Source organism: Salmo trutta, chromosome 6, assembly GCF_901001165.1.
Source record: "Salmo trutta chromosome 6, fSalTru1.1, whole genome shotgun sequence".
Taxonomy (NCBI): domain Eukaryota; kingdom Metazoa; phylum Chordata; class Actinopteri; order Salmoniformes; family Salmonidae; genus Salmo; species Salmo trutta.
Genome location: NC_042962.1, coordinates 34863402 through 34889266, shown reverse-complemented (window position 1 = coordinate 34889266; position 25865 = coordinate 34863402). Strand labels below are relative to the sequence as shown.

General features: G+C 40.6%; 1 protein-coding gene across 2 annotated transcripts in view; it reads right to left on the bottom strand.

Moving 5' to 3' along the window:
- LOC115195872 (cadherin-18) overlaps nt 1-25865 on the bottom strand; it is a 215520-nt gene that overhangs the window by 55393 nt on the left and 134262 nt on the right. For both annotated transcript variants that reach the window (XM_029756194.1, XM_029756193.1), the window contains exon 4: nt 20593-20712. In XM_029756194.1, coding sequence (XP_029612054.1) covers nt 20593-20712 — 120 coding nt within the window. The remainder of the gene's footprint in view (nt 1-20592; nt 20713-25865) is intronic.

The window sequence follows — 25865 nt, the reverse complement described above, 5'->3', positions numbered from 1 at the left end:
GCGCTGTTTCACCGGATGCATTTAAGGGAAAATAGTTTCTCAACGTCACGCGCCGATGCTGTTTTTATATATAAATATGAACTTTATCGAACAAAAAATGCATGTATTGTGTAACATGATGTCATAGGAGTGTCATCTGATGAAGATTGTCAAAGGTTAGTGCTGCATTTACCTGTTTTTTGGTTATTTGTGATGCATGTGGTTGGTCGAAAAATGGCTATGTGGCTACTTTTACGATATACTCCTCTAACATTATCTAATGTTTTGCTTTTGCTGTAAAGCCTTTTTGAAATTGGACAACGTGGTTCGATTCAGGAGAGGTGTATCTATAAAACAATATAAAATAGTCCTATATTTGAAAAAAATATATAAGAATTTTACGCTGGATGTTGATCCCGCATTCGGGACGGAGAACTTCAAGAATTAACGGGGAAATCATAATGAGTAAATAGGACACACCTGAGTGTCGTTAATGTCTCTAGGACGGTCTCTGCCGCCCTCTGGTGACAGGTGGAACCATGACACAAACTGAAACCTGGTTATTGTTAGTGTTAGTCGGAGCTAGTCGATTAACCTGTTGGGGGTAGGGGGCAGTATTTACACGGCCGGATAAAAAACGTACCCGATTTAATCTGGTTACTACTCCTGCCCAGTAACTAGAATATGCATATAATTATTGGCTTTGGATAGAAAACACCCTAAAGTTTCTAAAACTGTTTGAATGGTGTCTGTGAGTATAACAGAACTCATATGGCAGGCAAAAACCTGAGAAGGTTTCATGCAGGAAGTGGCCTGTCTGACAAGGAGTCGTTCTTCTTGTCTCTGGTTATTGAAGAGTGGGGATCTTAGCTGTAACGTGACACTTCCTACGGCTTCCATAGGCTCTCAGAGCCCGGGAAAAAGTTGAACGATGACGAGGCAGCCTCAGGCTGAAACACATTAGGGCGTTTACCAAGTGGCCGATAAGAGGACAAAGGAATTAGGCGCCCGATTCGACCCCGTGCTGTATTTTCTTTCGGCTGTTTACCTAATTGCAGATTCCCGGTCGGAATATTATCGCTTTTTTACGAGAAAAATGGCATAAAAATTGATTTTAAACAGCGGTTGACATGCTTCGAAGTACGTTAATGAAATATTTAGAAATCTTTTGTCACGAAATGTGCCGTGATAGTGTCTTGAACGCACGAACAAAACGTCGCTGTTGGAACATAACTATGGATTATTTTGGACCAAACCTACATTTGTTATTGAAGTAGAAGTCCTGGGAGTGCATTCTGACGAAGAACAGGAAAGGTAATCAAACTTTTCTAAAAGTAAATCTGAGTTTGGTGAAGGCTAAACTTGGTGGGTGTCTAAATAGCTAGCCCTGTGATGCCGGGCTATCTACTTAGAATATTGCAAAATGTGCTTTCACCGAAAAGCTATTTTAAAATCGGACATATCGAGTGCATAGAGGAGTTCTGTATCTATAATTCTTAAAATAATTGTTATGCTTTTTGTGAACATTTATTGTGAGTAATTTAGTAAATTGTTAGTAAATTCATCGGAAGTTTGCGGGGGGTATGCTACTTCTGAACGTCACATGCTAATGTAAAAAGCTGGTTTTTGATATAAATATGAACTTGATTGAACAAAACATGCATGTATTGTATAACATAATGTCCTAGATGTGTCATCTGATGAAGATCATCAAAGGTTAGTGCTGCATTTAGCTGTCTTCAGGGTTTTTGTGACATTATATGCTAGCTTGAAAAATGGGTGTCTGATTATTTCTGGCTGGGTACTCTGCTGACATAATCTAATGTTTTGCTTTCGTTGTAAAGCCTTTTTGAAATCGGACAGTGTGGTTAGATTAACGAGAGTCTTGTCTTTAAATAGCTGTAAAATAGTCATATGTTTGAGAAATTGAAGTAATAGCATTTTTAAGGTATTTGAAAATCGCGCCACAGGATTCAACTGGCTGTTACGTAGGTGGGACGATTTGGTGCCACCTGCCCTAGAGAGGTTAATGAGGCAAATCGTAATGATCAGAAGCAACAAAATGTGGTAATTGATCGTTGAGTTGATAAATCTGCCTGCATCTCCAAGAGTTCTGCCCAACAGCAGACTTTTTAAATTATGAGGCAAGACAGGACTTCTCACTACTAATTGTCTTGTCTCATCTCTACGATTTATTCTTAATTATTATGAACAACATAATTGACAGTTGTTTTGTTATGCATCTACCCACATACCTTCACACTTATAAAGACACTACATAAAGGATAGTCAGAAACAGAGATTTAATTAACAATCCTCTTTGTTTAAACGTGTTATCTTGCATTTGTGAATAACACATATTTTCTTAATATTAACTCAGCGATACACGTCTAGTATTGAGGGTTAGACATGTCATCGTTAACTACAAGGTAAAGTACTTAACTGATATACAGTGCATACCCTTTTTCCACATTTTGTTACATTACAGCAATATTCTAAAATGGATTAACCCTCCTGCTGTGTTCCGGTCGAATTGGACCAATTTTCTCACTGAAAAATGTGTTAATTTAATCTGATTGTCATAAGTTTCCATGACTTTGTCCACACAGGGCATCTGAACACACAAAATACATCTTGATGATTTTCATTACATTTTTGGTGTTTTATTTCACTTTTTTTATTTCACTTTTGTATACCTGTGGTGTTCCCGGTCAAAATGACCGGTCATTAGAAATGAATGGGTGAGACTAAAATTAGTGTATACAATTGAGTTCAGGCATGTGGACATTCATTAGATGGACACACTTCCTCTCCCAGACCCCCACATGCATGTGTGTTTGAGCACACACACACACACACACACACACACACACACACACACACACACACACACACCCCCCTTCTTGGCTTCCATGGCAACCCCCACGGGAACCTTTCCCCAATAAAATCTTCCCCCATGGAACCACACCTGCTGGCATTCTCACAAACAATTGCAACATTGTTTCAATAATATATAGAACTTTTCTTGCAGCTTTTTTGAGGCCTTGCTCACAATTCATTCTGTGGCTCACAATGACCAAACAATATACTGTATGTGAGGCCCTTGATCATATCTTTGATCAAGACACTAGTGAGGGGGAGAGAGTCCTGTATGAGCTCAGGTCAATGAGGCCTACAGGCCATAAATAGCAAATAGAAGTTCAAAACTTGTAATGTTCACAAGAATTTAAGTTGCTAAAAAGATCTAACACAACATTAGGTCATAATATATGTATTATTATGGATTTAATATCAGCTATAATGGGGCGATCATGTTGGATCGGGAACACAGAATGAATTAACATGAATCGAACACAACAGGAGGGGGATAGGGGGCAGTATTTGCACGGCCGGATAAAAAACATACCCGATTTAATCTGGTTACTACTCCTGCCCAGTAACTAGAATATGCATATAATTGTTTGATTTGGATAGAAAACACCCTAAAGTTTCTAAAACTGTTTGAATGGTGTCTGTGAGTATAACAGAACTCATATGGCAGTCAAAACCCTGAGACAAATCCTGACAGGAAACTGAAATCTGATGTGTGGATATCACTTCAAACATTTGCCATTGAAACACACAGGGGCTTATGAATCATTTAGCTTCCTAAGGCTTCCACTAGATGTCCCCAGTCTTTACAAAGTGGTTTGAGTCTCCTACTATCAAAACTGACTGAAAGAGAGGCTGTGGAAAGTGGTCACAGGTGGAGGGCCATTTACCATTATGACGCGGCCGCCCATGGCTTCCCTCCCCTTGCGAAAGTTTTGAAAGACAATGCAAACGTCCCCATGGAATATTATTGAAGCTCTGGTTGAAAAAGGCCCTAAAGATTTATGTTATACAACGTTTGACATGTTTGAACGAACCGACTCACCACGGTACATTTTCAGTAGCCTTCGGAGCGCGCTAACAATTGGGACATAAATTATTAACTTTTTCGAACAAAACTACATTTGTTATGGACCTGGGATTCCTGGAAGTGCTTTCTGATAAAGAAAATCAAAGGTAAGGTTTTATTTACAATAGTATTTTTGATGGTTGATCGTTCCAAGATGGCTCCAACATGTATAGCCTAGCCTATTTTGCTAGGCATACCACGTCGTTTATTGCTAAGTGTGATTTCCCAGTAAAGTTATTTTTAAATCTGGCAAAGCGGTGGCATTCAAGACATGTTAATCTATAAGTCTTTGAATGACAATATTACATTTTAACAATGTTTTCGAATAGTACTTTTGTAAATTGTAGCGCTGATCACCGGAAGCATTTGAGGGAAAAGATTTTCTGAATGTCACGCGCCGATGTAAAATGCTGTTTTTATATATAAATATGAACTTTATTGAACAAAAAATGCATGTATTGTGTAACATGGTGTCCTAGGATTGCCATCTGATGAAGATTGTCAAAGGTTAGTGCTGCATTTAGCTGTGTTTTGGGTATTTGTGATGCATCTAGTTGCTTTGAAAATGGCTGTGTGATTATTTCTGGCTGGGTTCTCTCCTAACATAATCTAATGTTTTGCTTTTGCTGTAAAGCCTTTTTGAAATCGGACAACGTGGTTCGATTCAGGAGAGGTGTATCTATAAAACGGTGTAAAATAGCAATATATTTGAGAAATTGAAGTTATAGCATTTGAGGTTTTGCATTTCGCGTGACGCGATTCCACTGGCTGTTGATTAGGGTGGCCCAGACAGGTTAAATAGTTTTTCCCTCATCAATCTACAGACAACAGTCTCCCAGTCCCTGCTGCTGAAAAACAATCCCACAGCATGATGCTACCAACACAATGCTTCACTGTAAGGATGGTGCCAGGTTTCCTCCAGACGTGATGCTTGGCGTTCCGGCCAAAGAGTTCAATCTTGGTTTCATCAGAAAAGAGAATCTTGTTTCTCATGGTCTGAGAGTCCTTTAGGTGCCTTTTGGAAAACTCCAAGCGGGCTGTCATGTGCCTTTTACTGAGGAGTGGCTTCCGTCTGGCCACTCTACCATAAAGGCCTGATTGGTGGAGTGCTGCAGAGTTGGTTGTCCTTCTGGAATGTTCTCCCATCTCCACAGAGGAACTCTGAAGCTCTGTCAGTGACCATCTGGTTCTTGGTCATCTCCCTGACCAAGGCCTTCTCCCCCGATTGCTCAGTTTGGCCAGGCGGCCAGCTCTAGGAAGAGTCTTGGTGGTTCCACACTTCTTCCATTTAAGAATGATGGAGGCCACTGTGTTCTTAGGGACCTTCAATGCAGCAGAAATGTTTTGGTACCCTTCCCCAGATCTGTGGCTCGACAGAATCCTGTCTCTGAGCTCTACGGACAATTCCTTCGACCTCATGGCTTGGTTTTTGTTCCGACATGCACTGTCAACTGTGGGACCTTATATAGACAGGTGTATGCTTTTCCAAATCATGTCCAATCAATAGAATGTACCACAGGTGGACTCCAATCAAGTTGTAGAAACATCTGAAGGATGATCAATTGAAACAGGATGCACCTGAGCTCAATTTCGAGTCTCTTAGCGAAGTGTCTGAATACTTATGTAAATAAGGTATCTGTTTTTAATTTTTTATGCATTTGCCAAAATTTCTAAAACCCTGTTGTTGCTTTGTCATTATGGGTTATTGTGTGTAGATTGATTAGAATAAGGCTGTAATGTTACAAACTGTGGATAAAGGGGAGGGGCCTGAATACTTTATGAGCACACTGTACAGTACGACAGGCGACGATTGACTAAGTGACAGTGTTTAATTGGATCCAACAGGAAGTGTAACCTAATCCATGCTCTGTGAAAACCACCCGATCTGTGTCAGCTTCTTCAATTGAGTTGAAAAACTCACAAATCCCAGATCACCAGAGAAATTAGCCTACTTAAAATGCAGAGGGGACCGGGGGGCAGGAGGGCAGGTGGGAGGGTCACCATCAGACTCAGAGACTCAGGCTGCATCCCAAATGGTACCCTAGTCCCTATGTATCTCCATGGTGCATGGTCATTTGGGAATTAGCCAGTGAACAGGCAACATGTCTTGGTTAGCTCCCAGGGAAAAGTGATAGATACTCACTAGTGCTGGGTGAAGACGAGAGATATGACAAGGCTATTAAAAAGGATAAATTATGTAATTTTTATGCTGCTAAAACATGCAAAGCTAATAAAAAAAGAGCCAGCTTGGATTTAGAGCTGTTGGAAACTCGCTCACTGTGCTAATCAAGTGAATCCATTTACATTTTTATTGATTGACATAGTAACGGTTGGCCTACTTTGGTAAAAGTCAGCCTATGTTTTTCCCTACTACGTGTACTGTCATAGTACTTTTCACAAGCTTTTCATCTACAATGTGACCTCAGGCATACTGTACAAAAACATTGTCTATCATGCAATGTCTTATGGGAGTCGAAGATGGTTCACATGAAAAGACTCCTTGCCTGCAAAGAATGTTGTTGTTCATCATTAATAATGAAATATGCAGTAACACACAGAGAGAGGGAACAAGAGAGAAGGGGGATGAGATAAAGAGAGAGAGGGAGAGAGATGCTCATTCTGAATGGATATTGATTGTGAGGGAACTTGGAGTACAGCTTGTGGCTGTAACCAAGAAATGAGGGTGTTGTTTATGGGAGCCTTCAATCTCTGGCTGTCTCCAAACAATTATTGTGTGTCAAAATGAAATTGCGCTTTACTGATAGCTACTGTACCGTGACCTGTTAATTAATGATTATGGTAGCCCCAGTGTTTGTTATTCTTTTGGAATTGATCTGTTAGCCTAATGACCACAATCGTCTCAGAGCCACACACAACAATTCTATTGTCCTGCTGGATAATAAAGTCAAGATTGACCAGAGGAAGAGAGGAGGGTAAAAAGCTTGGGGAGGGGGCTATAATGTAAAAATGTATGAAATCCAAAATTACCTTTTTGGTCTTCATTTAAGGTTATGGTTAGGCATTAGGGTTACCCGTGTGGTTAAGATTCGGTTAAGGTTAGGTTTAAAATCAGATTTTTATTATGACCACTCTGCAGAGGTGCATCCAGTACATGAGTCATCCAAATAAATGCCAACCTGTGGGTAAATAGCACACACTCCATCTCTCGCTCTCTCTCGCTCTCTCTCGCAGTGCATGCTGGGAGTTTTTTTGGAGTTTGAGTGTTTGGTGTGGAGGTCTCTGTCCTAACTAATTTTCTTTATTCTGTCCTTAGTCTTTTCTTTCAATTTTATTTTCTATGGTGGAGTGTTAACTTCACTAGGGTAGGGGGCAGCATTCGGAATTTTGGATGAAAAGCGTGCCCAAATTAAACTGCCTGCTACTCAGGCCCAGAAGCTAGGATATGCATATAATTGGTAGATTTGGATAGAACAGAACTGATATGGCAGGTGAAAACCTGAGGAAAATCCATCCAGGAAGTACTATTATTTTGAAAGGCTATTTTTCCATTGAAAGTCTATCCAGCATACAAAGACTTAGGACCCAGTTCACAATCTCTATGGCTTTTTCTACATGTGGCCAGTCTTTAGGCATTGTTTCAGGCTTTTACTCTGAAAAATGAGGGAGATACAGCACTTTCAATGAGTGGACAGTGGAAATTTCCAGACATGAGTCCAGCACGTGATCGGGAGCGCGCCTTTCTTGTTTCTCCTTTTCTATTGACAAAGCTTTTGTCCGTTTGAAATATTATTGATTATTAATGACAAAAACAACCTGAGGATTGATTTTAAACATCGTTTGACATGTTTCTACGAACTTTTATTGTACTTTTTTTACTTTTCGTCTGGATGTTGAGAGCGCGCTTTGTGCCTTTGGATTACTGAACAAAACTGACGTTTTTGGACATAAAGAGGGACATTATCGAACAAAACAAACATTTATTGTGTAACATGGAGTCCTCAGAGTGCCACCAGATGAAGATCATCAAAGGTAAGTGATTAATTTAATCACTATTTCTGACTTTTGTGAGTCCTCTTCTTGGCTGGAAAATGTATGTATGGTGTTTTGTGGCTAGGCGCTGTCCTAACATAATCGCATGGAGTGCTTTCGCCATAAAGCCTTTTTGAAATCTGACACAGCGGCTGGATAAACAAGACGTTTATCTTTAATCCTATGTATAACCCTTGTATCTTTCATCAATGTTTATGATGAGTATTTCTGTAATTTGATTTGGCTCTCTGCAATTTCACCAGATGTTATTTGAGACAATGCATTACTGAACATAACGCATCAATTTAAACTGAGGTTTTTGGACATAAAGAGGGACTTTATTGAACAAAACAAACATGTATTGTGTAACATGGAGTCCTGGGAGTGCCACCAGATGAAGATCATCAAAGGTTAGTGATTAATTTAATCACTATTTCTGACTTTTGTGAGTCCTCTTCTTGGCTGGAAAATGTATGTATGGTGTTTTGTGGCTAGGCGCTGTCCTAACATAATCGCATGGAGTGCTTTCGCCATAAAGCCTTTTTGAAATCTGACACAGCGGCTGGATAAACAAGACGTTTATCTTTCATCCTATGTATAACCCTTGTATCTTTCATCAATGTTTATGATGAGTATTTCTGTAATTTGATTTGGCTCTCTGCAATTTCACCAGATGTTATTTGAGACAATGCATTACTGAACATAATGCGTCAATTTAAACTGAGGTTTTTGGACATAAAGAGGGACTTTATTGAACAAAACAAACATGTATTGTGTAACATGGAGTCCTGGGAGTGCCACCAGATGAAGATCATCAAAGGTTAGTGATTCATTTAATCGCTTTTTCTGACTTTTGTGAGTCCTCTCCTTGGCTGGAAAATGTCTGTATGGTTTCTTGTGGCTAGGCGCTGTCCTAACATAATCACATGGTGTGCTTTCGCCGTAAAGCCTTTTTGAAATCGGACACTATGGTTGGATTAACAAGACGTTTATCTTTAAAATGGTGTTTAATACTTGTATGTTTGAGGAATTTTAATTATGGGATTTCTGTTGTTTGAATTTGGCGCCCTGCAATTTCACTGGCTGTTGTCGAGGTGGGACGCTAGCGTCCCAATGATACCAGAGAGGTTCAGTGCAGGGGTGGCAGTCCTTTTTGTACCGGGTATGTCTGTAAAGATTTGCTCCTCAAAGGAGGTGTGTAGGGGTAGGCTGCTTGTTGTAAAAGCAGAAATGAACAACATGGGTTTTGTCTTTATAAGTGTTTATGCGCCTAACACGGAGAGAGAGGGGGGTTCTATTTGGGTGTCTTAGACAGGAACTCTCACAGGTAGCGCCTGAGGAGAGGCTGGTGGTCGGCGGGGACTGGAACTGTACAATGGATTTTACGAAAGACAGAAATGGGGAAGAGCCTCATTCAGTGTCAGTGGGAGTGTTAAGGGACATCATTAATCAGTTCGACCTAGTGGATGTTTGGAGAACTAAACATCCCAACACAAGACAGTATACATGGGTGAAGGTTTTTGGGGCTAGGGTGAGTGCAGCCCGATTTGATTGTTTTTACATGTCCAGGAATCGGAGCAATAGGGTGTTGGGCACTACCATTCTGCCGGTGGTGTTTTCGGATCACCACATAACCATGGCTCAGCTGTCTTTTTCACCAGGGCCCCGGCAGGCATCCTATTGGAGGTTTAATGTAAAGCTCTTACAAGATGCCACTTTTTGCTCAGGTTTACAGTCCTTTTGGGAAAGGTGGGGGCAGCGAAGAGAGCGGTATGAGTCTCTGAGTCAATGGTGGGATGTGGGAAAAGTCCAAATTTGGCTTTTCTGTCAACAGTATACAGCTAGGAGAGTATTGGGGGAACTAGAGCATTGTATTAGTGAGATGAAGGTAGAGATGGTGGGGCAAGGCAATGTAGGCATCCAGGCTAATTTAGCTGAATTACGTAGGGACCTGGGTAGTTTTTTCCAAGTTAAAGCAAAGGGAGCACTTGTAAGAGCTAGGTTCTCCATGCTCAAGGAGATGGATGCTCCCAGCTCCTTCTTCTTTGGTTTGGCCACCCAGCAGAGGAAACTGATGGCAGCGGGTTTACAAAGGCTGGGTGACCTGCGACTGCTGGAAGAGAAGGGGTGGAAAACCCCGGAAGTCCTGGCATAACAAACAGGAATAACGTCTCCTAAGGTGCTGGAGAGATTCCTGGAGGAAGTCCAGGAGGCACTGTCTGAGCCGGTAAGGGGGGGTGTTTGAGCGGCCAAAGGGGGAGGGGCCACCAATGTTTCCGCCACTGCAGGTGATGGCAGAGACTGGGGACTGGCAAGGGGGTCTGGAGGCCTTGTTAGATTTTAACAGTCCGAGCCTGGGGGAGTTTGAAGGGGTGGGAGGTAAAGCCCTCTACAACCTCTGCGTTAAGGTTAGGAACATTATGAGCCTGAAAGGAGTGAAGGAACATCAGTGGCAGGGGGTATGTGGGACGGAGAGTATGGTGGGTTTTAGATGGAGGGGGCTCTACAAACTCCCAGTAACAAAGAGGTCAGGGGACCTCCAGTGGAGGGTTCTTCATGGAGCCCTGGCCACTAACAGCTGGTTGGCACGGGTTGAACCAGGAATCGGGCAGGGGTGTCCTTTCTGTGTTATGAAAAAAACTGTGATTCATGTGTTTTCTGTGTGCACCAGGTTAGTGCCATTAATGTCTCTGTTGGAATGTCTGTGTGAGAGGTTGGGGGTGGTTTTTACTGTTGGGATGTTTATAATGGGGTACATGTATTCGAATAAGTAGGCCAAATGTGTTTTGTTGAATTTTCTGTTTGCTCAGGCGAAGTTGGCTATTTGGCTAACAAGGAGGAACAGGGTCAAAGGTGAGGGGATAACAGACCCTTTACTATTATTTAATGGGATGGTCTCTGCACGCCTTAGGGTTGAATTTGAGTTCTATAGAATGATAAAAAGTGTGGAGATGTTTCAGGAGATATGGTGTTTTGGGGGGGCTGTCTGTATAGCTGGGGAAGGTGTTTTGGATAAACGGTTGCTTTTTTGGTTATTGTGATGTTGTTTTGTATCGTGTGGTAGAGGGAAAGGTGAGTATGGTACATGTATGCAGTACAGGATATATTTTGGTGTTTTATTTTTAAGGGGGGTAGTGAGTTTTTAAATGAAATGAGAATGTTTCATTAAAGAAAGACCGTCTGTCTGTCTGTCTGTCTGTCTGTCTGTCTGTCTGTCTGTCTGTCTGTCTGTCTGTCTGTCTGTCTGTCTGTCTGTGTCTCTCTCTCTCTCTCTCTCTCTCTCTCTCTCATATGAATTGATTTATGAACAATCTATTCCTCCATCTATTCAGGGAAGTGAGACCAATCAAAGTTTTTTTTAATCCTTCTAGTCTCCCTCGTCATCTTTGACATCCTTGCAGATAACATTTAAAATACCAATTAGGCTACAATTCTTAAAAGCAAAAGGCTAATGATTGATTGCATCTCATTTTCCAAGGAGAATAGCGGCTCAATATTCTTTATCAAACGTAAACGATTGTCGAAGATATTGTTTCATATTTTATTGTTATCATGCCAGTCCTTGTGGCGTTTCATACCACTTTCCCTCAACTTAAAGGGAAACTTAACCTTTATACACTATTTGAGGCGTTTTTCCAGTCTCCCTTATTGGTGATGACAGGGTTTTTCAGACATAATTATGTATTATAGCTGAATTTTTGTAATTTTCGTGCTGGGAGAGTTAGACCAATGATGTCATTTCTTGATTGCGCCTGCTGTCTGATCTAAAAATTAATGGTGTCATGTTTTGTAGCAATTATTGAGGCCTTTGTGTTTCGACAATTTCATGATCACTCGAGCAGATATGGTTGTCCTTGTTCAATGGAGGCATTGGACTTGTCTCAACAATGTTCCTATCTGCCAGGACACTGCTGTGTAAACTCGCCTTGGTATCCTGAGTAAATAAACTGTCTTGAAAGCAAGACATGACTACTTATTTGCTATATTGACAGACTAATCGAATATACTGTTTTATTAAAACATCTTTATTTGCCAGCAAATTAAAGTTGAAACGATAAACCAACTCCCTGCATCATTTGTTTTAGCAGTAAGACTGAATATAGTTATACAAATACATGTCATGAATATCAGAAGGAATTTATCAATTAGGGGGGTACTAAGCTGACATACCTATGGTCATACTATGGATCATTTAGAATATGTTGATTTAAAATTTTAGGACCCCTTTAAGGTATATATATAAAAAAATGGGGATAAAATATGGAATTTGGTCTTTACTACTATACTCTAGAGAAAAGCATTGAATAACACATTAATTCATCGCAAAAAAGACAGTAAAAAAATCTTAAGAAACAACGTTGAAGTACTTGTACCATAATTCTATCTTCCTTATTCCTGCTTACAAGCAAAAATTAAAGCAGGAAGCACCAGTGACTCGATCAATAAAAAAGTGGTCAGATGAAGCAGATGCTAAACTACAGGACTGTTTTGCTAGCACAGACTGGAATATGTTCTGGGATTCCTCCGATGGCATTGGCTTCATCAATAAGTGCATTGATGACGTCGTCCCCACAGTGACGTACATACCCAACCAGAAGTCATAGATTACAGGCAACATCCGCACTGAGCTAAAGGCTAAAGCTGCAGCTTTCAAGAAGTGGGACTCTAACCCGGATGATTATATGAAATCCCGCTATGCACTCCGACGAACCATCAAACAGGCAAAGCGTCAACACAGGACAAAGATTGAATTGTATTACATCGGCTCTGACGCTGTTCGGATGTGGCAGGGCTTGCAAACCATTACAGACAACAAAGGGAAGCACAACCGAGTGACACAAGCCTACCAGACGAGCTAAACTACTTCTATGCTCGCTTCGAGGCAAATAATACATGCATGAGAGCATCAGCTGTTCCGAAAGACTGTGTGATCACGCTCTCCACAGCCGATGTGAGTAAGACCTTTAAACAAGTCAACATTCAAAAGAGCCAGACGGAATACCAGGGTGTGTACTCAGAGCATGCGCTGACCAACTGGCAAGTGTCTTCACTGACATTTTCAACCTCTCCCTGTCCGAGTCTGTAATACCAACATGTTTTATGCAAACCACCATAGTGCCTTTGCCCAAGAACACTAAGGTAAGCTGCCTAAATGACTACCAACCCGTAGCACTTACGTCTGTAGCCATGAAGTGCTTTGAAAGGCTGGTCATGGCTCACATCAACACCATTATCCCAGAAACCCTAGACCCACTCCAATTTGCATACCGCCCCAACAGATCCACTGATGATGCAATCTCAATTGCATTTCACACTGCCCTTTCACACCTGGACAAAGGGAACACCTATATTACAATGCTATTAATTGACTACAGCTCAGCGTTCAACACCATAGTGCCCTCAAAGCTCATCAATAAGCTTCCTGCCATCCAGGACCTCTATACCAGGTGGTGTCAGAGGAAGGCCCTAAACATTTTCAGACTCCAGACACCCTAGTCATAGACTGTTCTCTCTGCTACCGCACGGCAAGTGGTACCCGAGCGCCAAGTCTAGTCCAAGAGGCTTCTAAACAGCTTCTACCCCAAAGCCATAAGACTCCTGAACCTCAATCAAATGGCCACCCAGACTATTTGCATTGCCATTGCCCCCCCCCCCCGTCTTTTACACTGCTGCTACTCTCTGTTGTTGTCATCTATGCATAGTTAATAACGTGTATATATTACCTCAAGTAGCCACCCTTTGCCTTGATGACAGCTTTGCACACTCGCTCAAACCAGCTTCACAAGGAATGCTATTCCAACAGTCTTGAAGGAGTTTTCCGGCAACTGAGTTAGGAAGGAAGCCTGTATCTTATTGTGTGTATTGATACACCATCCAAAGTGTAATTAATAACTTCACCATGCTCAAAGGGATATGCATTTTACCCATCTACCAATAGTTGTCCTTTGTGAGGCATTGGAAAACCTCCTTGGTCTTTGAGGTTCAACCTGTGTTTGAAATGCACTGCTCGACTGAGGACCTTGCAGATAATTGTTTAGGGTACAGAGATAAGGTAATCATTAAGAAATCATATTATTGTACACAGTGCAACTTATTATGTGACTTGTTAAGCACATTTTTACAACAACTTATTTAGTTTTTCATATTGAATGAAAGTTTTGACTTTGACATTATGGGGTATTGACATTATGGTGTATCGTGTTTAGGCTAGTGCCCAAAAATATACATTTAATATATTTTAAATTCAGGCTGTAACACAACAAAATGTGGAAAAAGTAAAAGGTTCTGAATACTGTATGAAGGCACTGCATGTTGCAGACAGATGCATCACCATGGAAACACGCACTTCAGGTCTACTTGAATGAGGCAGGTTAAAATCTGGATGTACCTTTGGCAAAAATGAATTGGCAACATAGAAACATGCATTTTCTGTTAATTTGCTACCTGATGCTAAGGTGTAACTATAATGGCCATCTGAAAGAGTAGACCAAGGCGCCACGTGGATAGTGCTCATCATGTATTTATTTCTGGTGAACACTTAAACAAAATAACAAAAACGACAGCCAAACAGTTCTGTCAGGTAATACTCACGAAACAGAAAATAACCACCCACAAAACACAGGAAAAAACACCCCTACTAAATAGGTTGAAGGCAATTAGAGGCGACGAGGAACAGCTGCCTCCAATTGAAGGTCAACCCAAGAAACTAAACATAGAAATAGACACACTTGACACACTACAATAAACATAGCAATATACTAACATAGAACATAAACCAAAAACCCCGAAACACATAAAACAAACACCCCCTGCCACGCCCTGACCAAACTACAATAACAAATAACCCCCTTTACTGGTCAGGACGTGACAGTAACTGCCAGCAGTATAAAAAAGCACACATAATATTCTGATTGCAACAGGAAGTTAACACATACTTTTCATTTCTGTGAGATGTTGAGTTTATTAAATTGTTGTTACATAGGCCTACAGCAAGAGCAATATAGATTAAATTACAATTTGTCATAAGCACATACAACCTCATTATAACGTCTTAGTATCATCTCATAATGATCCCGAGTGTTGCATATATATTGGATCATTCTGTCTTGTACTTGGCTGCTTGCTTGCTGTGTTAACTTTTTAGACTGTATAATTTAGTCCCATGAAAAACCAGGACAAACCTTTCAACAACGAAGATGTGAAAGGTAAGATACATGAACTATACAGTACATACATTAATTTAGCCCAAAAGCAGTTAGTGTTGCTGTTTCGAAAAGTCAATAGATACGACTCAGTGGATTTTAGAGGGAAGAGCAGTGTCAGATTCAGTTGTTGTCCTCTTGCTCGCTCTCTTTCTCTCTCTCTGTCTCTGTGCTGCTGCAACACTTTGATGGACTCTGTCAGTATATCCCGCTGGAGGATTTGGGTCAGATGTAAGACACTCTCTAAGAGCTTTCTGTGTAAGCTTCCAGGGCACAACACCATCTAGTATATCTCATTATACTGTGCCGTACATGCCATGGACTTTTCTGTGATATCATATAAGAGTTATATCATGGCTTGTAACTGCAGTCAAATAGTATTATAAAACAGGGTTACTTGCATAACCTCGGTTCTATGTGAATATGAGTGAGATTTCTCACTTTGCTCTAGCGGATCACTAACTTGAAGAAAGGATGGGTAGGCATATTATGACCATCTAGCAACCCAAAGTTTTCGTGTTCGAATCTCATCATGGACAACTTTCGCTTTTTACCTAATTAACAACTTTGCAAATACTTTGCATGTCAGCTAACCCTTCCCCTAACCTTAACTCTAACCTTAACTCTAATCTTAACCTCTAACCATAACCCCTAGCCTAGCTAATGTTAGCCACCTAGCTAACATTAGCCACAACAAAATGGAATTCGTGACATATCAGATGTTTAAACAAATTTGTAACATATTGTACAAATTTAAATTCGTAACGTATCATACGAATTTGTAATTCGTAACATATCATACGAAATGAATACTAACCATACAAAACATGACATATCATACTAATTCTTTAGAGTCTAAGACATTGGTGGAGGGGGTGGGGGGAGTGCTAAGCTGACATGGAATTGTTTTAATATGGTCATACTATGGATCATTTAGCTATTTGAATTTTAGGACCCCTTTAAGTATCTCCAAAAAATATACAAAAAATATTTGATAAAATATTGATTTTGGCCTTTACTACTAAAGCCCATAGAAACTCAATGGAAAAAAAGACAGTCAAAAGGTTTATTGTGCAAAGCTGTCATCAAGGCAAAGGGTGGCTACTTTGAAGAATCTAAAATATAAATATATTTTGATTTGTTGAACACTGTTTTGGTTACTACAGGTTTTTGGTTACTAAACCATGGAATGAGTAAGTGTGTCCAAACTTTTGAATTGTACTGTACGTATATATTTTACACATATTTAACCCTTTTTTTGGCAGGCACAAAACTACCTTCATACTTCCATTTGCTTTTTTAAACCGGTACCGTTACATTCAGATGAGTCTCGTGACACTTGTGGGGGATGTAGATCAAAACGGAGAAAGCCACTGTGTTCATGAGAATCTAACCCTTTCCACATTAGTTTGTAGACTAGACGGTTCAGACACTACAAACAGAAGTTGACACATCAACAGACCGACTTTAGTTGAGTCCACTGACACTTGTGGGGGTCGTAGAGCAAAATGGAGAAGACAGATTTTTGGGATGTCTCATGATCTGACAAACACCGCTTTAGCTCTGCCACCTTTCACTGCAGATGAGGAAGTGTGACACTGGCGGATGCAGTGGATTGAGATGCATCTAGTGCAAAAAAACATACTTATTTTGGTGGGGAATTATTTGGGGACTGACACATCAAGCGACTCTAGGGGGCTAATGGGAGTGTCATGGATTTACGTTTACAATTTTCCGTCTACCTCTGAGTCCATGTTACATTTTAAGGTCAACCCTGTTAAGTTAACTAAACTCTTGTGTTTTGTAGTGGAAAACTGAGCAGGTCCAGCATAGCACGTCAACCCTATTACCCATTCAGAGACAAACTAAAAATGTTAACAATAAAATTTGTTGTGGTGAAGCTTGCATTCAATTGCACCTCCCTGTTGTACACAACAAGCTTCCATTCCCCCAGTAACAAGGGAATTTTTGCAATGGTGAGATCTTAGTTTGGTCGGGAAGATATATCTGAACTAGTCTTCATGTCATCTTTCATTGATTTCATTCATTTACTGTATGCCATCATATAAATTGCACATATGTTTGACTCAGAAGGGACAAGGCCAGTTGAAATCCCAGCACACCATCTCAAGGTCTTCTATGGGAAAAGTGTATGTGTCACGCCCTGAACTGAGAGAGCCGTTTTTCTCTGTTTGGTTAGGTCAGGGTGTGACATGGGGTGGGCATTCTATGTTTTCTATTTCTTTGTGTTTAGCCGAGTATGGTTCCTAATCAGAGGCAGCTGTCTATCGTTGTCTCTGATTGGGAATCATACTTAGGCAGCCCTTTTACCCTCCTTCAGTTGTGGGATCTTGTTTTTGTACAGCTCAGTGAAAGCCTGCAAAATGTGACGTTCGTTTTCCTTTGTTTGTTGTTTTGTTTAGTGTTCTGAGTTATAATCAAATTTATCATGAGCACTTACCACGCTGCACCTTGGTCTCCTCTCTACGACGTTCATCACAGTATGTTACCAGACACTTACAGGGCCTTGGAAAGTATTCTGACCCCTTGACTTTCTCCACATTTTGTTACATTACAGCCTTATTCTAAAATATATTTTTTTTAATTATCAGCAATCTACACACAATACCTCATAATTAAAAAGTAAAACCAGGTTTTTAGAAATAATAAAAACAGAAATACCTCATTTACTCGAGATGTTTCTAGAAATTGATTGGAGTCCATCTGTGGTAAATTCAATTGATCGGACATGATTTGGAAAGGCACACACCTGTCTATATAAAGTCCCACAGTTGACAGTGCATGTCAGAGCAAGAACCAAGCCATAAGGTCGAAGGAATTGTCCGTAGAGCTCCGAGACAGGATTCTGTCGAGGCACAGGTCTGGGGAATGGTACTAAAACATTTCTGCAGCATTGAAGGTCCCCAAGAACACAGTGGCCTCCATCATTGTTAAATGGAAGGAGTTTGGAACCACCAATACTTCCTAGAGATGGCCGCCCGGCCAAACTGAGCAATCGAGGGAGAAGGGCCTTGGTCAAGGAGGAGACCAAGAACCAGAAGGTCACTCTGACAGAGCTCTAGACTTCCTCTGTGGAGATGGTAGAACCTTCCAAACGGATAACCATCTCTGCAGCACTCCACCAATCAGGCCTTTATGGTAGAGTGGCCAGACGGAAGCCACTCCTCAGTAAAAGGCACATGACAGCCCGCTTGGAGTTTGCCAAAAGGCACCTTAAAACCTGTTGAGGACAGACGTTCCGCTAGCGGAACTCCGTTCCGCCTGCGGAACCCCTAGCCAACAGCCAATGGCATCACACGGCGCGAAATACAAAACCAACTAAAATACCACAATTCAATTTTCTCAAACAATCAACTATTTTACACGATTTTAAAGATAAGACTCTCGTTAATCTAACCACATTGTTCAATTTCAAAAAGGCTTTACAGCGAAAGCAAAACATTAGATTATGTCAGGAGAGTACCCAGCCAAAAAAATAATCACAGCCATTTTCAAAGCAAGCATATATGTCACAAAAACCCAAACCACAGCTAAATGCAGCACTAACCTTTGATGATCTTCATCAGATGACACTCCTAGGACATTATGTTATACAATACATACATGTTTTGTTCAATCAAGTTCATATTTATATCAAAAAACAGATTTTTACATTAGCATGTGACGTTCAGAACTAGCATACCCACCGAAAACTTCCGGTGAATTTACTAAATTACTCATGATAAACGTTCACAAAATACATAACAAGTATTTTAAGAATTATAGATACAGAACTCCTTTATGCAATCGCGGTGTCAGATTCTAAAATAGCTTTCGGCAAAAGCACATTTTGCAATATTCTGAGTACATAGCTCGGCCATCACGGCTAGCTATTTTGACACCCACCAAGTTTGGGACAACCTAAACTCAGAATAACTATTAGAAAAATTGGATTACCTTTGCTGTTCTTCGTCAGAATGCACTCCCAGGACTTCTACTTCAACAACAAATGTTGTTTTGGTTCCAAATAATCCATAGTTGTATTCAAATAGCTCCGTTTTGTTTGTGCGTTCAGGTCACTACCCGAAGGGTGACGCCCGAGCTTATTTCATGACAAAAAAAATCAAAATATTCCATTACCGTACTTAGAAGCATGTCAAACGCTGTTTAAAATCAATTTTTATGCGATTTTTCTCGTAAAATAGCAATAATATTCCAACCGGGCAATGTTGTATTCATTCAAAGGCTGAAAGAAAAAAATTGAGTAGTCTCGTGACCGCGCATCTCCAGTGTCACTGTCCCCAGGCTGACCACTCACAAATTCTGCTGCTGTTCTTCGCCCAGAGACAGCAGACACCCCATTCCACTTTATGGCGGCTTTAGAGAGCCAATGGAAGCCTTAGAAATGTCACGTTACAGCACAGATGCTGTATTTTCGATAGATATGCAACAGAAGGACCACAAATTGTCAGACAGGGCACTTCCTGTATGTAATCTTCTCAGGTTTTGGCCTGCCATATGAGTTCTGTTATACTCACAGACACCATTCAAACAGTTTTAGAAACTATAGAGTGTTTTCTATCCAAATCTACTAATTATATGCGTATTCTAGTTTCTGGGCAGGAGTAGTAACCAGATTAAATTGGGTACGTTTTTTATCCGTCCGTGAAAATACTGCCCCATATCCCAAAGAAGTTAAGACTCTCAGACCCTGAGAAACAAGATTCTCTTGTCTGATGAAAAAAAGATTGAACTCTTTGTACTGAATGCCAAGTGTCTCATCTGGAGGAAACCTGGCACTATCCGTACGGTGAAGCATGGCGGTGGCAGCAACATGCTGTGGGGATGTTTTTCAGCGGCAGGGGCTGAGAGACTAGTCAGGATCAAGGCAGAGATGAATGGAGCAAAATACAGAGAGATCCTTGATGAAAACCTGCTCCAGAGCGCTCAGGACTTCAGACTAGGGAGAAGGTTCACCTTCTATCAGGACAACGACCCTAAGCACACAGCCAAGCCCGAGCCTGGACTTTAACCCGAACAAACATGAAAAAAGCTGTGCAGCAACGCTCCCCATCCAACCTGACAGAGCCAGAGAGGATCTGCAGACAAACTCTCCAAATACAGGTGTGCCAAGAAGACTTGAGGCTGTAATCGCTGACAAAAATGCTTCAACAATGCTTCAACAAAGTACTGAGTAAAGGGTCTGAATACTTATTCAAATGTGATATTTCTGTTTTTCGTTGTGTGCACTTGCACTTTGCCAACCCCAATAAATATTTCATAGAAACATGTAAGGACCGCTAAAACAAAATAGGCATTTTTGAAAATAGTGAAACAGTTTTAAACCACTTAATGACAATTTTTCTCTATTCAAGGCTGAGAACAGAAGGCAACAATTAAAATGGCTCCTTTGACAACAGTACTGCAATGACATGCACATTGTCCCATCAGTAAGGCGATGTGTACAGTTATGTGTCCTACCAGTTTTGGGATCAACAGAGAAATATGGTTGTCCTTGGAGAATACTGTAGACAACTCGGGCACTATTTCCATATGTGGGGTCATCAGCGTCCGTTGCAGTAACTTGATATACCGAAGTACCTGGAAAGAAGAAAAATAATCAAAATTAGGCTTAAAAATTGTTTTGGATACTTTTGTTTTCATGAATGTATATGTGTCCCCTCATCGTGTGCCTTTTTTTATCAATGGTAATAAGAAATGTAATGTGTTTGAAACACATTATGTAGCATTTTCTCTAAACATAGAGAATGGTTACCTTTGGGATTTGTTTATTGATCAAAACTTCAGAGAATTGTTGCTTCTTGTGCAATATGATCTAAACATGAAGTCATTTTTATTATCAATTGAGTCAAATGCAATCTTTTTTCTCACTTCCTAGTAGTACATAGTACTGAGTAGTAAACATTACAAATAATTTTTATTTCAATGCAAATCTAAGACAAAACATCTTCCCTTTTAATGAAAAAAAATGTAAACAAAATGTAGAGCTTATCAACATTTAGACTCACAGGATGTGTGAGGTATTTATTTCCAAAACTAACTAATTATGATTAAATCAAATGGGTATTTGCATTCAGAAGTTTCAAGTTGTTAAATAAAATATGTTTCCATTAATGATAGCCTACCACAGTACAGTAACTTGCTCAACAGAAGGACTATAATTGCTTTTGTGATCTATGTTTTTTCTCTAATAGTTCAGCCCAGATGGTGGATGGGTTTCTCCTCTTACAACCCTGGTCACATATCTCATATTATTGTTACCCCTAGCTTGTCCCTGCTTACTTTTATTACCTCCCATTGGTTTCAATCCATCTACACTATCTGCTGACTTATTGCACGGACCACAATACATTTAATGCAGTTTTGAGAGCTCAAATTGGCCGTCTGAAATGGGATTACAACAGACCAGGGTCTTTTCTATTCATTTTAAGTGAAAATCAACCCCACACAGCAAAAAGAGACCTGTCCTCCCTCTGTCAATTCATCATTACCATCATATATTTTGTTTCCCAAAGTTTCCCCAAACTCTTCTTTAATGGATGGCAATGTTTGTTTGGGAAACAATTCTGGGTCATGGGGTAGTTTATCGACTGAGCACAGAGTATTTTGAATCTGCCTAGCGGAATAGTCACAACAGGCATTTTACAATTGCATGACTACAAATTAAATGATGTTTCAGATGATCACCAGTTTTTTATTGTTGTAGATTACGACATAATATCAAACGTGGTGCAGCAACGGGATCTATATTTGCCTCACCTTAAAACTATTCTACAGCCCTTTGTTGTCAAAACCTGGAACAAGCGTATTATGAAAGTTTTATGAGAGCAGTAAGTGCTGAGGCGATGTTTCCTGAAGATTTCAGACTGATGATTGTCTTAGAAGACAGAAGGGGTAATCCTAGTGCAACTGACAGGTAGAAATGTACATTTTAATACACTTGTAAAATGACATCTCGTTTTCATTAGTGGAGGTTCCTCAGAGGAGGAAGGGAACTTCATAAAAATACAAATGGTAAAACATTTTTAAAAGTTATCCTTTTTAGATAAAACTACACTAAATATGTTCACGTCACCAAACATTTTTTTAAACACACTGTTTTGCAATGAAGGTCTACAGTAGCCTCAACAGCACTCTGTAGGGTAGCACCATGGTGTGGCCGGAGGACAGCTAGGTTCCGTCCTCCTCTCGGTACATTGACTTTAATACAAAACCTAGGAGGCTCATGGTTCTCACCCCCTTCCATAGTCTTACACAGTAATTATGACAACTTCCAGAGGACGTCCTCCAACCTATCAGAGCTCTTGCAGCATGAACTGATATGTTGTCAACCCAATCAAAGGATCAGAGAACAAATCTAGTACTGAAAGCACAAGCTACAGCTAGCTAGCACTGCAGTGCATAAAATGTGGTGAGTAGTTGACTCAAAGAGAGAGCAAGACAATAGTTGAACAGTTTTGAACAAATACATGTCTTTCAAAACGAATGAGAAGCAAGAGAGAGATTGTATTTTTTTTCAGTTTTACTTAGCTGGCAAATGCAGCTTAGTTGAACTATTCTAACACCCTGCTCAAACAGAGGGATGCTATGTTAGCTAGCTGGCTATGGCTATCCAACACAACACTGGAACTCTTCCAAGTCAAGGTAAGCTTTTGGTTTTATAAATGTATTGCCACCGGGGCCTGCTGGTGTAAGTGCTAAACTGCTTCCAGACTGTCCACTGTAATGTTACTGAATTAATGTAGTGGGTTTACTAACTCGTTAGTTCTATTAGCTATGTTCACTATGACGTTACTTTAGCTAATATGATAACAATGGTGTAGGCTGTGTGTAGCGGTTATGATATGGTTTGGCTTGGAAAGGTTTTTTCGCCTGGTCACATACAGCTGATGTGTTGTGCATTAAAGTCTACAAGCGAAGGGAAAACTGTGAGAGGAGGAGAACACATAGATACGCAAAGGAATACAAATTGGCTGATATAAAAGTGGTTGAATGGAATATAAATGACAGTCATCCAATATGCTGTAATAGAAATAAGGCCATGCTCATTAAAATAAATGCAAATCCACTGCATAGTTCAAAAAATTACTTTCTCCTTGCCAGGTCCTGTTTAGTAGCATTGATCTGTATGTTATGATGGGTGACAGCAAATGTAGGGATCCCCATTTCTCATTTGGCATAGGTTTAGATTAAGGAATGGGTAGAGGGTTGAAATTTGTGTTCCATCTTTCATATTGGGGACTTGAATTCTATTTTATATCTAAACATTCTAGAACAGAACAAATAGAATTGAACAACACAACCAATGAATGTCAGAGTTAAATATTTATTTTACACCTATTTAACAACAAGATTCCAGCCAGCTGTGGAGAGAGAGAGAGAGAGAGAGAGAGAGAGAGAGAGAGAGAGAGAGAGAGAGAGAGAGAGAGAGAGAGAGAGAGAGAGAGAGAGAGAGAGAGAGAGAGAGACAGCGAGAGAAAGAAAGAGAGAGAGAAACACAGCGAGAGAAAGAAAGAGAGAGAGAAACACAGCGAGAGAAAGAAAGAGAGAGAGAAACACAGCGAGAAAGAAAGAGAGAGAGAAACACAGCGAGAAAGAAAGAGAGAGAGAAACACACACAGAGAGAGAGAGAGAAACACAGAGAGAGAGAGAGAGAGAAACACAGAGAGAGAGAGAGAGAAACACAGAGAGAGAGAGAACCCCAGCGAGAGACGGAGAGAGAAACACAGCAAGAGACGGAGAAAGAAACACAGCAAGAGAGAGAAAGAGAAACACTGCAAGAGAGAGAAAGAGAAACACAGCAAGAGAGAGAAAGAGAAACACTGCAAGAGACGGAGAGAGAAACACAGCAAGAGAGAGAGAGAAACACTGCAAGAGACGGAGAGAGAAACACAGCAAGAGAGAGAAAGAGAAACACTGCAAGAGAGAGAGAGAGAAACACTGCAAGAGAGAGAGAGAGAAACACTGCAAGAGAGAGAGAGAAACACTGCAAGAGAGAGAGAGAGAGAAACACTGCAAGAGAGAGAGAGAGAGAAACACTGCAAGAGAGAGAGAGAGAGAAACACTGCAAGAGAGAGAGAGAGAGAAACACTGCAAGAGAGAGAATCACAGAGCGAGAGAGAGAAATCCAGCGAGAGACGGAGAGAGAAACACAGCAAGAGACGGAGAGAGAAACACAGCAAGAGACGGAGAGAGAAACACAGCAAGAGAGAGAAAGAGAAACACTGCAAGAGAGAGAGAGAGAAACACTGCAAGAGAGAGAGAGAGAGAAACACTGCAAGAGAGAGAGAGAAACACTGCAAGAGAGAGAGAGAGAAACACTGCAAGAGAGAGAATCACAGAGCGAGAGAGAGAAATCCAGCGAGAGAGAGAGAAACACAGCGAGAGAGAGAGAAACACAGCGAGAGAGAGAGAAACACAGCGAGAGAGAGAGAAACACAGGGAGAGAGAGAGAGAAACACAGCGAGAGAGAGAGAGAAACACAGCGAGAGAGAGATAAACACAGCGAGAGAGATAAACACAGCGAGAGAGAGAGATAAACATAGCAAGAGAGAGAGATAAACATAGCGAGAGAGAGAGATAAACATAGCGAGAGAGAGAATTAAACATAGCGAGAGAGAGATAAACATAGCGAGAAAGAAAGATAAACACAGCGAGAAAGAAAGATAAACAAGCGAGAGAGAGACATCGAGAGAGAGCGAGACAGCGAGAGACAGAGACAGCGAGAGACAGAGAGAGAGAGAGAGAGAGAGAGAGAGAGAGAGAGAGAGAGAAAAACACAAATTTGTGTTCCATCTTTCATATTGAGGACTTGAATTCTATTTTATATCTAAGCGTTCTAGAACAGAACAAATAGAATTGAACAATACAACCAATGAATGTCAGAGTTCCATATTTATTGGATAAGAACACCCTCAGATCTTACACCTATTTAACAACAAGATTCCAGCCAGCTGTGGAAAGAGAGAGAGAGAAACACAGCGAGAGAGAGAAACACAGCAAGAGAGAGAGGGAGAGAGAGAAACACAGCGAGAGAGTGAGAGAGAAACACAGCAAGAGAGAAATAGAAACACAGCAAGAGAGAGAGAAACACAGCGAGAAAGAGAGAAACACAGCAAGAGAGAGATAAACACGGCGAGAGAGAGAAACATGCGAGAGAGAGAGAGAGAGAGAGAAACACAGCGAGAGAGAGAGAGAAACAGTGAGTAGACAGAAACACAGTGAGGGAGAGAAACACACAGAGAGATAGAAACAGTTAACCTCTCTGGGCTAGGTGGGACGTTTGCGTCCCACCCTAGTCAACAGCCAGTGGAATCCCATGGCACGATTTTCAAATACCTTAGAAATGCTATTACTTCAATTTCTCAAACATATGACTATTTTACACCATTTTAAAGACAAGACTCTCGTTAATCTAACCACACTGTCCGATTTCAAAAAGGCTTTACAACGAAAGCAAAACATTAGATTATGTCAGCAGAGTACCCAACCAGAAATAATCAGACACCCATTTTTCAAGCTAGCATATAATGTCACAAAAACCAAAACCACAGCTAAATGCAGCACTAACCTTTGATGATCTTCATCAGATGACACTCCTAGGACATTATGTTATACAATACATGCATGTTTTGTTCAATCAAGTTCATATTTATATCAAAAAACAGCTTTTTACATTAGCATGTGACTAGCATGTGACTAGCATTCCCACCAAACACTTCCGGTGAATTTAC